The following is a 14,625-nucleotide window of genomic DNA, read 5'->3' as shown; positions in this document are numbered from 1 at the left end:
CTTGGTTTTTTTTTTTGTAAAATTGATTTACCTTTAATTTTTTTCCTTCAATATTAATTTTTTTAATTATTATTCATACTTTTTTTTTTCCTTTGCTTTCACTTTCCTTTATGTGGTATTATCCCAATCCTAAGTCGACTCAATTTTTTTCAATATTTTTTTAGTTTCTTCGCTATTTATTTTTTTATTGAAAATTTTGCTTCATTGTTTTTGGATTTACTTTCAGGTCTCATAACCACAATCATGGATTTTGAAGATATACACAAGTTAACTTTTATCTTTTTTAGATCATTTTATTTTTTTCTTCTAATTTCATTATTCAAGATATAATTTTTTGGGGAGTGATTTTCATGCTTTTGTTTTTTGAACTTTCCTTTCCATAAGTCCACGCTAATTTTGTGCCATGGTAATATGTTTAACAAGCCAACCAAAAGGACCTATGTTGTTTTTTTACTAGTTTTTTTTTTTTAAAAAAAAATTTATATTGGGTTGCTTGATACTTAATCTTTATATATTTATTCAATTTTTTTTTATTGATGATTTTTTTATTGGGTATAATCATTTGATTGATTTTTTTATTATATAAAACAAAATTATTAGATATACTTGAGTGCTTAATTTGTATTACAAGATCAAATATTTTAATATTAATTATTTTTTTATTAAATATTAATTAATTTAATTAAATATATATAAATATTTTAGTTTATAATTAAGATTTTTTTTTATATATAAAAACCATGTTAGAAAATTTTATATATTTTTTTTAATAAAAAATACTTATTTTACCTAGGAAAAAAATTTTCTTTGCCTGCTTCTTATAAATATTATTATAAAATAACGTCAATTCGAAGAAAACATTTGAGAAAAATATTGATAAAAAAGACTTGGTCGAATTTTTTTTTAAAAATGTGAGAACAAATTCATAATTTTGGAACTCAAATCAAATAAAAAATAGACATATAAGCAAGTAAAAATTAATTAATTTCGTTTTCCAAACAGGGAACAAGAAACCAGAGAGAGAGAGAGAGAGAGAGAGTCCAAGATCCGCTCCCCTTCGCTCTTCCACACACACAGAAAGACAGAAGAGAGAAAGAGAGAGTTCAGAGATAGATGGGGTGCTCTTTTTCGGGGCTGAATGCATTATACGACGCCGTTAACGGAGGGGGAGATGTGTGGATCAATGAGAACAGATTCAGGATCGTGAGGCAGCTTGGTGAAGGTGGATTTGCCTATGTGTTTTTGGTCAAGGAATTGGTCAACGCCTCCTCTCCTGCTTCTGGTGGTGGTGCTGTTGCTGGTGGCCTCTCTAAAAAAGTCAAGGACAAATCCCATCTCTCTGGTACCTTCTCATTCTCAAATATTAATTCAAAAAGATTCGATTTTTATTACTGACATCTATTTCCTTTCTCTTAAATATTTCTTTACGTGTTCTCTTGTGGTTGCTGAAATGTGGATCTTAAAGCATATGGGATGTCATTTATGTGGACATCATCATTTGGTGTTTGAGTGATTAGTGCTGTAATGTTTTGTAATTGATCCCTGATCTACAACATTTCTGTTGTAAATTATGCCATTTGGATATGCATATACATGGTCTTGATTTTATGAGGGAAGCTAGAATGTTTTGTTGTTGAATTTAATCTTACGGTGTTTCGTTGGTCAGGTTATTTAGCTGATCCTAAAATTATGATGTTTTTGAATTTGTATGAGGTGAAAAGTTTTCAGTTTACTTGTATCTGGGGCAAAAACATTGAATCTTGAAACTCAATCAGATCTCTTAAATTAGACCTTGTTTGGCATTGCAGCACAATCATGCTTTTATTTTTTGAGTGTTTTTGGATTGTTTTAATGTGCTAATGTCAAAAATGAATTTCAAAAAATAAAAATAAAAAAACATTATTTTGATGCGTTTAAGAGTAAAAAACATTTTGAAAAGCAACCTGTATAACACTTTCAAAATGTACCATCTCAGCTTTTTTCCTCCTTTCGCTGTAAAATGATGAATATGTGCGTTCATATAACTTTTTCTAGCATTTGGGGAAAAGAAATGAATTCAGTTACACCATCGGTCTGACTTTAAATACTGTGCAGGTGATGGAACTTATGCTATGAAGAAAGTTCTTATTCAGAATAATGAGCAGTTGGAGTTGGTGCGGGAAGAGATTCATGTTTCTTCACTATTCAATCACCCCAATCTGCTTCCCCTTCTTGATCATGCTATTATTGCAGTTAAGGTAATAACTGCAAGTTCTTCCTTTTCAAATTATTGTAGATAGATTTCTTATAAAATTGATGTTGTGTTTGTCATTAATTCATCTGAGTCTCTTGGATGGACATATTCTGTCTATCTGCATCATGGCTGGGAAGAGCATTCAATGGGTAACAAGTCAGATATTTAAGGAACTTGGACCCATGTTCTCTTCTTCACTTCTGGGTTTTGTTGAAGTTTCTTAATGCCTATGTGCCTGTATCTGTGTGTGCATCTCCTACATGGATTTCTAATCCAACAATGTTTTCCTATCCAATCAGAGGCGTAGAACCCTCTATTTGTGAAACTATCACTGCAGAATCCCCTTCATGTTCGTAGATAGTAACCTATGTGTAGAAGTAATAGCATGTTGTATAACAGAAGAATAGGAACTTGTATGTTGAATTGAAAATAATTTATGTACAAATGTCATGTGGGTTGGACTTTCTATTTTGCTTTAACAAATGGGAAATTCCGGCCATTAACCATTTTCCAAACACAAGGCCAGGATCCTTTAGTGTCATTCGATCAGATTAGGGTTGATTTTTATTCTGTGCTTCAAAATTAGTGACAAGGAGACTTGAAAATAAGTATCTCTTCTTTCATGCATTTTACTTAAACATTCTTTTGTCCTGTTATGATTTACTGGATAGGCTACTCAAGAAGGATCTTGGAACCATGAAGCCTATTTGTTATTTCCAGTTCACTTGGATGGAACCTTACTGGACAACTCCACTGCTATGAAAGCTAAAAAGGAATTTTTTTCTACCACAGATGTTCTTCAAATATTTCGACAGGTGAATAGAAATGATATATAATTTTCTTGTTAATTCAATACATTCTGATCTCGAAGCAGGATTGTTATGCAGTAGTATCTTTACATGTTGTGCATTAATATCATACTTCGATATGCATCAAATGTATTGTGTCCTGTGCCCACTTATGAAAAATGCTGCTGCAGCTTTGTGCAGGGCTGAAACATATGCACAATCTTGACCCTTCATACGCACACAATGATGTCAAACCTGGTAATGTTCTCCTAACACATAGGCAAGGGAAATCACCTCTTGCTATATTGATGGATTTTGGGAGTGCTCGACCTGCAAAAAGGCAAATTCGATCTCGCTCAGATGCTCTACAGTTGCAGGTAATCATTTTTATTCTCCTTTTCTTTTCATACTTGCAGATTGTAATCTTTTACTCTTCTATGTTCATTCTTCATCAGTATCATTATCAGCAACCTTGTTAGTGCATCCATGTACCAATATATATTTTTATGGTTTTTTGTTATGTACTTGTACAATTTTTTCTTGGTGCATACTTATGTGATCTTTAAAGCTTCATTCTATTGAATGTTTTGTTCAATTTCTTCATCTATTTTTCATAATAAAAGTTAAAATGTTCTTGAAGTTTATTTGATTATGAATTTATCACCACACAAGGGAGCCTTTACCTTTACTTTTTAGTTTGTTTAGCACATGTCAATTTCTGTAAGATATTAGCATCCACCACTGTATCATGACTAGATTTTGATGGCTATAATGTAGGAATGGGCGTCTGAGCATTGTTCAGCACCTTTCAGAGCTCCTGAGTTGTGGGATTGCCCCAGCCATGCAGACATTGATGAGAGAACTGATATTTGGTCACTAGGATGCACACTATATGCAATAATGTAAGAATCGTTTGCTTCAGTCATATTTTTTATTCTATTATCAGAAATCATTTGTAACTAGTCTTGTGTTGTGTACTTCTTACTTTCTGCAGTGAAAACTGTTTGATTTTATATATGCCTGTGCTTTACCCACTATTGAGGAACACGGAGTCCATCTGCTGTTTTGTATAATTTTAGGTTCAGTATTTATTGACTTTTTTTCTCTCTTAATTCTTATTTACAATGGTATTGATATTAGTTTATATGGTTGCATATATAACTCATAGATGCGTTATCATGTGTGTGAGCACATGCATGCTTTGTGTGCGTGTGTCTGTGTTGTATCGATGTGTTTGCTGCAAGCATGTTCCTGGGTGCATCATGTTGTCTGAAACTTCATATTCTTGTACATTCACATTTCCTTTTAACTGTTGTTTGTTATTTCAAAATCTGTTGCCTTTGCCCTCTAAGGTGAAGCAAGATCTCATTTATGTCTCAACTTGCAGCTACATTTTTCTGACTTTTCTTATGGCTGATTTCCACAGGTATGGAGTATCTCCATTTGAATATGCACTTGGAGAGTCTGGAGGAAGCCTTCAATTGGCCATTGTAAATGCACAGATAAAGTGGCCAGCTGGACCCAAACCTCCATACCCAGAATCTCTTCATCAGTTTGTGACATGGATGCTTCAACCTCAGGCAGCAGTTCGTCCTCGCATTGATGATATCATAATTCATGTTGACAAGCTGATCTCCAAGTTTTCAAATTGAGATAATAATATAGAACAAAAGAAATATTACATTGGGAATGCAGCGGATGATTGTGCAGCTCAGCAACTTCCTAGACACCCGTGATGGTGGATGTTCAAAATACTAAAGCGGAACAAAGTAGTAGCAGTTTGTTCAAACGGTTACAGAGAGATGATTTCCTTTTTTTGGCAATAGTTTTGCCAGTTGTGCAGTGGCTTAATTTTAGTGCATCGTTGTCACAGTTGTATTTAGTTTTACAATCTGTAATTTACGGAACTGGATTGTCTTTTGCACACAAATATTCAATGTTTTTAGCTCAAGGATAATAAATGCTGACAGAGCATGGATGAAGTAAACAAATCCTAGCTTATCTGGCTTTCAAGATCATCATCAAATATATTTAAGCCTATTCAAAAAAGCGTATCTTTCTTGGGATGCCATCTTGAAAAAAAACCAAAAACAAAATCTTGGGATATATCAAGGCTTCATCGGTTTTGCTCAGGCTAAGCCAGGAAGCAGCAGCCAGCAAGAGAGTTGTCTTCTTACGTTCACAAAAAGGAGGTTATAGAGGCTATCCTCCTTTTTGCTAATTTCTCAATTGGTTTTAGGAGTATTCTGGTCAAATGTTATATTTCTAGTTTGATGTTTTTCTTTCATGCACCCGACCTAACCCCTTCCCCCATAAGAGAGAAAAAAGACTAGCAACTCAACTCGTATAAAGAAACCTAGACTCGGCTGAAACAAGGAGCTACGATAGGAGGAGAGTAAAGCACAGTTGCATCTCAAGTGCCAGCCACCATTGAATTTATTACTCGAGGGTTTATATGAGTTTTCCACCTTATGTTCTGGATCTTAGTTGGCCCTCAGTCTCGCCCTATTCATCCTGACTGAGTATCCTTTCCTGCACAGCCATTGGATAGCTTTCACAGGATGTTTTTCTTACACCAAGCACCCAACAAGAGTTGATGGTTCTTCCAGTTTCGAATCAGTGCAGCCAAGTGTAATGTCCAAGGATTCCAAATTTCAGAACAACTTTAAGGCCTAGAATAATATCCAAGGATGCGAATTTCTGTACTAACCACAGTATAGCCAAGTGAACATCAGATATCTCGTTACTCTCATGCCTTCCAGCTGACTCATCTTAATGTAATGAAGAAATGATAGTTTGTCAAGAAAAAGGTTTGATTGCAGGGAGCTTGCCCTAGAGAGGAGAAAAGCGCTTTCCATCTTTCTTGTGGGAAAGATATCCCACATAAACCAAAGCAAGCCCCACGCGGAAAGAATCGGAAGGGGAGATTATGCGTCCAAACATTTCAGGTTCCTTTTTATCCAAAGTGAAAGCTACGAATTTTTGGTCCCATCCTTCAGGCTATGGAAGAAGGGTCACTCCTCGTTATTGGAACTCACTCTCTATCCACTCATCAATCTTATTGGCTGCTCTTTCTTCTTCTTCTTTTTTTCCACTCACAAAAGAACTCATCATCATATTCTTATTTTTACTGTGATGGTGGCTGTCACAACTGAAGCCACCAAAATGACTGCATGAACAGCAATATCCATTCTATCAAGAAAGGTTGAAAGGGCCACATGTACTCTCCCCAGTGAGTTTCTATATAACCTCACTTTTTTTTCTTCTTTACGGCAACGTTTTAAACCTTTTTGTTTTTGTTTTTTTTAGTTTCAAATAACGGCGAGAACTTTTGCTTACACGAGAAAAGAAAATGAAGAAGACAACAGAAGAGAGAGCAAGAAGAAAAGAAAATCATTATACCACCGAAGAGGCAAGAAAGCGTTAGCGTTATGATTGATTGACTGCACTAGCCAATAGTAAATGCTTCCTACTTTTTCCAGTCTTAAGAACTCTCTTTTCCTCCGCATTGCAATTCTTTAGTAATCTCTCTCGTTTCTTGTGAAAAACAAAATGCATCATAAATTCTCCAAAGGACATCAAAAGAATCCATATATATTGTCTCCAAGGACACTGCTCCATCTTTACTTTTCACCAAAGATTCCTCTATACAAGCACCAACTCAACTCATCAACAACGCCTTCATCGTAAACTAGTAGGGGCCAGCTACATGAATCCTTTTCATTGACTGAAATTTCTGGAGTTCAAGCCATACTTGCTCATTCAATTGAAGATTCAAGAATAGACTCCCTCAGAAAAGTCTCCATATGTTGGTTGTTACCAGGCAGACAGATTGAATCGAAGATGCCACATAATTAAATTGATTTTCCTATCCTTAGAGATCATGCAGTATGATTAGCTGAAACTGCTCCAATGAAATCAACACTCTTCCTGGGATTTTAGGAACAGATTCAAATGTATAAACCAGGATGACCAAACTTCAGAGACTACAATGCTCCAATTAGATCATGCAGCATTTTTTTTTTTTTAAAGAGAGACTAGAATGCATTTCCATATGAAGTTATGAACTGCCACTAACTCACAACAAAATTTTAAAATCTCCTATCTCTACACATCTTGGGTGATAAAGAAAAAAGTCACTAATTATTTAGAATTACGACTAACTCACCAAAAAAACAAACATCTGAATTCCTAAAGATATTTCAGACAGTCAAATGATACGAATGAAGATAATGGTGTGTTCATAAAAATAGGTGAAGAAAAGATCCATCCCATTCCAGGATATTTCTCTTGGAAATCTCCCTTTTACTATGTTACTATCCTGAAAGGACATTCTCCAAAGGAAAGCAGACTTCCTGCAAGCATATGCTATACTAACAAGGATATATGTCAATTCCCATGGTAAACAAGAAAAATGAGCATAAAAGGAAGTAATTCCCATGGCTAAACTATCATTGAATTTAGGCATCTTGATTGTTAGGCATGAAAAAGAAAAGAAAAGCAGCATGTTCACCTTCTTCAATCCATAAAAAAAAGGGAACAATTGCATGTAGCAGAACAAATAACAGAATCATGCAGTTAAAAGTTTCCACTAACAAATTTCCTATGCTCAGTGAGGTGAGAAACCATGAAAATGTTTTATATTCACCAAATCATGAACCACAAATCAACTATATCTGCCAGTTTATATATTTCTAACCAACCCCTCATGTGTCCCCAATATAGTATACAAATTCCTTCAATCAATGTACTTGTTTATCACCAAAACTAACTCAAAATACCTACTTACAAATGGAAACAGAGTATTGACAAAGTTGAGGTGTCTTTTCTTGATGTCCATCTGCATTAAGGCAGAACCGAGACATTGTTAATGCCATCAAAGAGAGCAGACGATTTAAGTGATGAAGATATGGTTTCTGGATCACCTGGCTACATGTGCATGTTTCATGCCTTCTATTAATCATCATGGTCATCCTCACCTTCAGAATCTGTGTATAAGCAAAAAATTCACTATTAAAAAGATACAACAACAAGAATTTAGGATATTCTGAACATATAGTTTTCTTCAAGGTGAGGAAAATTAAAAAAAGATTGCTGCAGATCTCACATAAATTTAAGGCCTCCCTTAATGATTCAAATGCCTGGCCAACGATTGAGTGATTTATGAGCATCAACCAAGTAATTTGGCATAACATCAGAATGTACCTCTTATATACTAGAAAGTACGGTAAGCATCAAACTTCTGTGTTGTTTCATTTGTAACCTAATATGATAGGTCATGGAAACAGAAAAACTTGAAATACGATACGTACTGTATTTTTCAAGTAAGATAATGTATCTCCATCTTTTCATTTGCTGCACTCATCTTTATACTTTTTAAATGAACCTTAAATAACTCTGTTGTAGTTGTAATCACAACAATTCAATTTGTCTTAGAATCTCTACAAACATTAACATAATTTAATTTTCCATTAAACATTGAAAAATGACCTACACACATTACCGTTAACAAAATAGTAAAAGAGTTAGGTAAAACACCATTCATTCCACTATAACCCCATTCTCAATTACATTGTACACGGTGCAATTTTATTTTTATTTTTTTTGCTTTTATTTTAGTCATGCATGTTTTTTTTTTCAATTTGGTCCTCTCACATTGATTTTATTAGAAATCAGCCTTAATAGTTTGTTTCGATGAACTTCTTGTGGGTCTTTCACAAAATATAAAAAAATCCTGTCAATTTATGGACACTCGATTTTACGAAAAATAGTTCGGATTTTTTGTTTTTTAGAAGATTGAAAATACAAGGACTACAATTGAAGATGAGAAAAAAATGAAGCCCTCTTGTCCTTGAAAGGAATAAGAGAGGAAATCATGCATGAAAACCAAGGCTATGGGAGATAAAATAGAGGAAAAGAAAGAACGAAAAAAGGATCATTAGAACCACACCGGAGCTACATTGTCACCACAGACTGCTGTGAAAGGAAGCTCCAGTCAAGACGATTCCAACAGCACCAAGAAGGGATCCATCACAGTTCAGAAGAGGCATGCATGTGCAGGCCTTCCTCATGTGTATGCGTGTGTTACATGCACAATCTGTTTTTTATCTCTTCATTCAATTTCGTCTCTATTTATCTAATAACTCTATTAATTCAGTTCCAAATTTTGTCCCACCCGAGCTCAATGAAGGCCAACCGAGGAGAAAAGAGAAGGGAAAAGAAAGAGAATGACTCAACCAAGTTAGCTCATTATGGTCATATTCATGACTTGGATTGCGGGATAACCTGAGTTGATTCAGATCGATTTAATATGTTAACATCTTATTATTAAAAAAAATGTCATATTGAAACTTTTTTAAAGCAAAACCACCTTTTGACCGGTCGTGTAGGTTATTTTTGGACCCTATAAGTAGATTAGGTGACGTCGAGGCAAACTCTCACATGGTTTAATTTGAAGCCTAGCCTAGGCAATAAGTCGGGCCAAAAGGTTTCAAGATTAACCCATTACGCCGAGTTTAATGACATTGTCAAAGAGTTCTTTGCAGCTTGGACATTCTTTTTTTTTTTTTTTTTTTTTTTTTATGTTCAAATAACCACCGCTTCAATTTTTTTTTTTAAAAAGTTCAACTAGAGTTGTCTTTAAATTATATTTTTAATCAGATCAGGTTCCAACAGCTTCATCATGGTCATGTTATGAGTTTACACCTACTGTTTTCTTTAAAAATATGCTCGCGAGAACATTGCTAACACTATGAATCCATACCAATGGTGTTGCGCAAGCAACTCAATTTTTAAGTACTGTTCGTGAATTTTCCAGAATGTTTTAATGGTTAGCAATATAGAATATTATTGGGCATGTTCAGAAGAAGTTTATATGTATTGGAAAGTAATCAAGGAGTATCAGTATCCAATAAGGTTAAGATAAAGATAAATCACTTTTCCAGGTGTAATCATAGTTAATAAGTTATAGCTAATGTTCAACAAATCATAAAACTTTTCAATGACATGAATAAAAAAGCAATGTATTAGAGGCTCTCTACCCACAAAATGTTTAAAATGTAGTGAAAAATAAATAAATAAATAAATAATGAGAAATACAATTTTTTTCATTGAACAATAAGTTGTCTTGACCCTATAGTATTCAAAAGGCATTTAGGTTATCATTCACAGGAACCTTAAATGCTTGAGCATGGTGGCTTCTACTTGTAATAAGAATTCCTGTTGCATTCCTATCACATCATAGAATTCTAACAAATCAATGTAGAGTACTGTTAATAATGCAGACGTATTCCAATCTTCAGTCATCTTTTGTTTCCCCCAAGCTTTCCTTCGGTAAAAAACCCAACAAATCCCAAACATTTTTACTATGTTCCACATACTGCAAGAAACAGACGCTAAATGCAAGTCTTACAATATAATATTAGTAAAGCAATGATAAGGTTAGTTGTTTTTTTCATGAAAATTTCACCCTGCATATACATCAATTGAGTTTTGTTTTCTTTCGTTGTGTTCATGCTTGTGCTTGTGTATAGAAAAAGCTGCAAATTTGTGTTTGGAAATCATGCTCCTTACCTGAACGAACATCATCACTAACTTGGCCTCCCGCTTGGATTTGTGCCATGACCATCCCAATCATCAAGATCCACCAATAAATATGAAGAACAAGCAAGGAAAACAGAAGAGTGTTGAAGAGATAATAACAGATAGGTCCATCCACCATTTGCTTTTCCTTTTTGATGGCCAAAACAATTTCATAGCTGTGATGAAGTGTGCAAAAACTTAATACCAGAAAAAAAAAAAATAACAGGCAGGCATTATGTTTCTTCTCAGAAAAATATGAAAAGATAAAATGAATAATAAGGAGTTAAAAAATGAACTGCCACTGTTTAATACTCTATTTACACCTAGAGTTCTACTCTTTTTTCTTTCTTTTTTTCTCCTTCTTTTCTGTCTATTGGATTTAAATGCTTACTAGAGTAAATATTATCTCTCAACTGCAATCCTTAACAGTGCTATAATAGTTCAAAATCCACTAGCAAGACATATTTATACAAAAAGAATGTTCAGAGTTGGAGGCTCTATCTGTATCTCTAATAAATTATAGTTAAAAAAGCTCAACTCTTTTGCCGGTGAATATATGGAAAGTTCAAATTATGGCCCAAAAAAACATGTTTTATATTGCTGGAATGGAAAGAATATTGAGATTGGACGGGTGTTGGACTGTACTGAGAAACAGAAGCAGTGAGTGAAGGGAATTAGAAGAAGCAAACTGAAAAGATTAGACATGAGATTCATGATGTCCTGGCCATGAATGCCTCCATTAACAACACAAGCAAAGAGCTGTTGTGGTAATTGGTCCACAAGTGTTCATGATCATAGGGCCAGAAGATAACTATAGTTGCAAGATTGTGGGTTGAATAAGAAAAGACTGTCTTGACATGTAACAGAAAATTAGCACAATTACAAATTTTCCTAATTCAGCAGGATTGTTTTGGCGGCTTCTATTTAGAGTATTTAATAAGTCCCACAGGTACTGAAAGTGAAACCAATCACATAATAGCAAAAACACTTGGCCAACCAGAATGTGAGTGGGCCTACATTGCAAGGTCACAAAGAAAAAAACTATGTAGAGTTCATACATCATTGCCCTGTCTCACCAAAAACGCCGACATTATATCATATTAGAAATAGCCAGGCAATGCTGAAATGGCAAATAACTGAATCTACCTATTTTTCCTGCTAACTCAGTTCTCGCAGGGAAAAATTCTAATGAAGCGTATTTATTTATCCACCTGAAGAGTCTTACAAAATAATTGGAGTGATGCAGAGGATGATAGTGTTCTCAGGGTGGATAGGTAGAAATTTCAGATATACTTCGATATCTAATCAAAAAGAAATTTAGATCCAAACTTTCAATTTTTCAATTGGGACTTATTTATAAAAATGGCTTGAGAAAATTATAGAGGTCCTCTCATTTGAGGTTATCTTTATAAATTCTCAAATTAGACCTCATGCATCATAAGAATCTCATGGTTTCTCAAGTTCTGTGCCATTTCAAGGAAAAGAGGAAACCAATGACTATTGATAAATTTTTGCCTTGCCAGATACTCACCTTGTGCTCCTAAGTATCCAAAATGGGTAGTAAATGATGCGGAGTATGGTCCATAAGAGAACAAACATAAGGAAAAAAACACTAGCCATCAATTCGTAGCCACTATATTTTGACATCTTTGCTATTTCCATGAACACATCGGTTGCATCATGCAGGGCTAAAACAACAGCACCAACACGACCAAACCTGCAAGATGAAGCAGATTGTAAAGACAACGTGCAGGCATCTTTAGCACAAAAGTATGACAGTATGATGGATGTATTGTGTTAAATTTGTTTATACATTCTCTCTGTTCTTATCCGGGATAAAAATGTATTTGAGTTTGCATGGAGTGCTCTTATACTGTAGCTGTTGATAATCAGTATTACATTATTGTTGGGATGTTTTTTTTTGGATAAATGATCAGTATCAATGCTCTTAAAACATAGGAAGTGGAAAACAAATTTGAAGTTGAAGCCCTTTGAAACATACCTAAGTATGTAGGACAGAACAATGAGAATGAAAGTTACAATGTGATGGCCCATGGATACACCAAAGTCTGAACGCCTGGTTTCCCAAAAAACCAAAGCAAATGTAGAGTATGTATAGAACCCACCAGCATACATGTACAATACCTTCAATTCGAATCTGTGCACGAAGAGAATAATCAGTCAGCTAAGCATGATCATATGAAATTGTATATATAAACCTAACAACATTGATGGAAAGAAAATCTAATGCTAAAACTAGCTTAATTCTGCTATCTATAGTAATAATAGGAAAGATGCTTTTAAATAGTTGGAGAGCTCACTTAAGCTTCTGATCAGGCCAAACTTGATCACCAGGTCCTACCCAAAAATATTTAGTATTAGTGAACCAAGGCTCATCATATGAAACATAAAGAGCCAAAATCTCAGCACAAAGAAAATAAACACATTTCCACGCGGACTCTTTGAATTTATTAACTTTCTTCCGGTTTCCATGTTTCCCAACATCCACTGTAACATGCCCCTTCCCAAAAATAAATCTTCTGGCCAAACGCTGCAACAAAAATAAACAGCTGTTTGTTGTCACGCTTCTGATTTACCATGAAATAACTAACTGGCAAGATAAATATTTTCACATACAATGAAACTTGAAAAAGCAATATTGCTCCATCCAGGGTGAATTTGCCCTAAAATAAAAAAGGCAAAGGATGAAAGAAACAAAAAGGTTGATTCTCCCAAAGCACTTTCAACATCAAAAGCAGAACTAACAGCCAACAGCAGGTAAATAAATGGTGATAATTAACAACAACAATTTGATATGGCGCCAACCATTAGTATAACTACTCAACCCCAGAATATTACATGCATGAAAAAACATAGTCCGCCATTACAAGCAGTAAGAACGTAAGTAAGTAGTAAGATGATACCTCAAAGACATATTTGTCAAGAACAAATCTAACTGAAAAGAAGAAGACAGCAAATAATGGAATGGCAATGAAGTCAGTGGCCACTGGGTATGACTCTGACTCCCAATCGATCAAGTTGTTGATTCCCAGAACACCCATTTGATTGTTTTGATGGAATTTAGAGAGACAGCCAGATAATAAGTAGAGAAATAGTGAGGATTGGAATCTTGGATTGTTGCTTGAAACTTTAGCCACTATCTGCCTGTGGCTGGCTGGTGATGTTTTCCTGGAAAGAAGCACAAAAAATAATTGACTTCGGAATTTGACTCTGGCTCCTCAACTTTGACTCGTTGGGAATTTGACTGTGGCTGTGGGTGATGCAATTGGACCTGACCCAAAATTGAAAAACCCAGTCCAAAAATAATTACGTAGGCCCTTAACCAGCATTAAATATCCTCAATTCAGCCCCCCACCCCCCTAGATATAAATTTCCTCTTTTTAATTAAAATTTTGCATCTTACCTGTTTTATTTTTCCATTATTAAACTATATCAATTGGCACTACTCCGCCTATTATAACTCCTTTTTACCCACATGTATTTTGTTTTACATAGCAAAAACAAGAAAATCCAAAAAAAAAAACAAATCAAGTTTGATTGGTCAAAATTTCTCATGTTTTGACAAGACAAACTTTTAGAAGGCACATTAAGTTTATTGTAACCGGAGAAATTAAAGAATTAAAGATCAAATTGATAAAATTTGAGAAGTCTTATTAATTCAATCAATGATTTATTTGAATATTTTTTTATTTTTATAACTGATTATTACTTCAATTGATAAGATTTGAAAATCTAAGAACCATTTTGAGAAAGTGAGAAAGTAAAGAGTTTCATTTAAATATGGCAAAGGACCTAGTTAGGACTTTTTATTGATTTGGCTTCAACTTTAGGCCATATTGCACAATTGAAACTTAAGGGTATTAAAACAAAAAAGATGCTAACATTTAATGACCAATTTGAATTTTATTAGGGTTGAATGACTTTGTTTCAAAGCCTTGATATAAAAGGCTTGCATGACCTTTGTCCTCTTCTTCAAAAGCGATTAGAAAACCTAGCCCCCAA

The 14,625-nt window shown here is 34.4% G+C and overlaps 2 protein-coding genes across 3 annotated transcripts; one reads left to right on the top strand and one right to left on the bottom strand.

Moving 5' to 3' along the window:
* The first annotated feature begins 979 nt into the window (after positions 1-979).
* Positions 980-4,972, top strand: LOC118033399 (uncharacterized). The gene is made up of 6 exons (XM_035038375.2): positions 980-1,342; positions 2,095-2,237; positions 2,905-3,048; positions 3,213-3,398; positions 3,799-3,923; positions 4,448-4,972. The coding sequence occupies exons 1-6, from the start codon at positions 1,114-1,116 to the stop codon at positions 4,671-4,673; spliced, it is 1,053 nt and encodes a 350-aa protein (XP_034894266.1). The 5' UTR covers positions 980-1,113; the 3' UTR covers positions 4,674-4,972.
* Positions 4,973-7,511: 2,539 nt separating this feature from the next.
* On the bottom strand, positions 7,512-13,831 carry LOC118033400 (ceramide synthase 1 LOH3). Of its 2 annotated transcripts, XM_035038376.2 has the most exons (8): positions 13,527-13,831; positions 13,240-13,286; positions 12,924-13,172; positions 12,605-12,760; positions 12,134-12,319; positions 10,594-10,778; positions 7,947-8,009; positions 7,512-7,861 (listed from the first exon to the last, which is right to left on the bottom strand). In XM_035038376.2, the coding sequence occupies exons 1-7, from the start codon at positions 13,662-13,664 to the stop codon at positions 7,978-7,980; spliced, it is 993 nt and encodes a 330-aa protein (XP_034894267.1). In that variant the 5' UTR covers positions 13,665-13,831; the 3' UTR covers positions 7,512-7,861; positions 7,947-7,977. The 2 variants fall into 2 exon arrangements, with proteins under 2 accessions (XP_034894267.1, XP_034894269.1); XM_035038378.2 differs by lacking the exon at positions 13,240-13,286 and having other exon boundaries at positions 12,924-13,153; positions 13,527-13,828.
* Positions 13,832-14,625: the final 794 nt, after the last annotated feature.

Source organism: Populus alba, chromosome 15 (assembly GCF_005239225.2).
Source record: "Populus alba chromosome 15, ASM523922v2, whole genome shotgun sequence".
NCBI classification, from domain to species: domain Eukaryota; kingdom Viridiplantae; phylum Streptophyta; class Magnoliopsida; order Malpighiales; family Salicaceae; genus Populus; species Populus alba.
Note: the sequence above shows the minus strand (reverse complement) of the source record. Positions and strands in the feature narration are given on the sequence as shown.

Coding starts and splice junctions, on each gene's coding strand:
- LOC118033400 (XM_035038376.2), bottom strand. CDS start 13,664: ATGGGTGTTCTGGGAATCAACAACTTGATCGATTGGGAGTCAGAGTCA. Junction 13,173..13,239: donor TTGCTTTTTCAAGTTTCATT/GTATGTGAAAAT, acceptor GACAACAAACAG/CTGTTTATTTTTGTTGCAGC. Junction 8,010..10,593: donor TAGTGATGATGTTCGTTCAG/GTAAGGAGCATG, acceptor GCTTATACACAG/ATTCTGAAGGTGAGGATGAC.
- LOC118033399 (XM_035038375.2), top strand. CDS start 1,114: ATGGGGTGCTCTTTTTCGGGGCTGAATGCATTATACGACGCCGTTAAC. Junction 3,049..3,212: donor TTCTTCAAATATTTCGACAG/GTGAATAGAAAT, acceptor ATGCTGCTGCAG/CTTTGTGCAGGGCTGAAACA. Junction 3,399..3,798: donor CAGATGCTCTACAGTTGCAG/GTAATCATTTTT, acceptor GCTATAATGTAG/GAATGGGCGTCTGAGCATTG.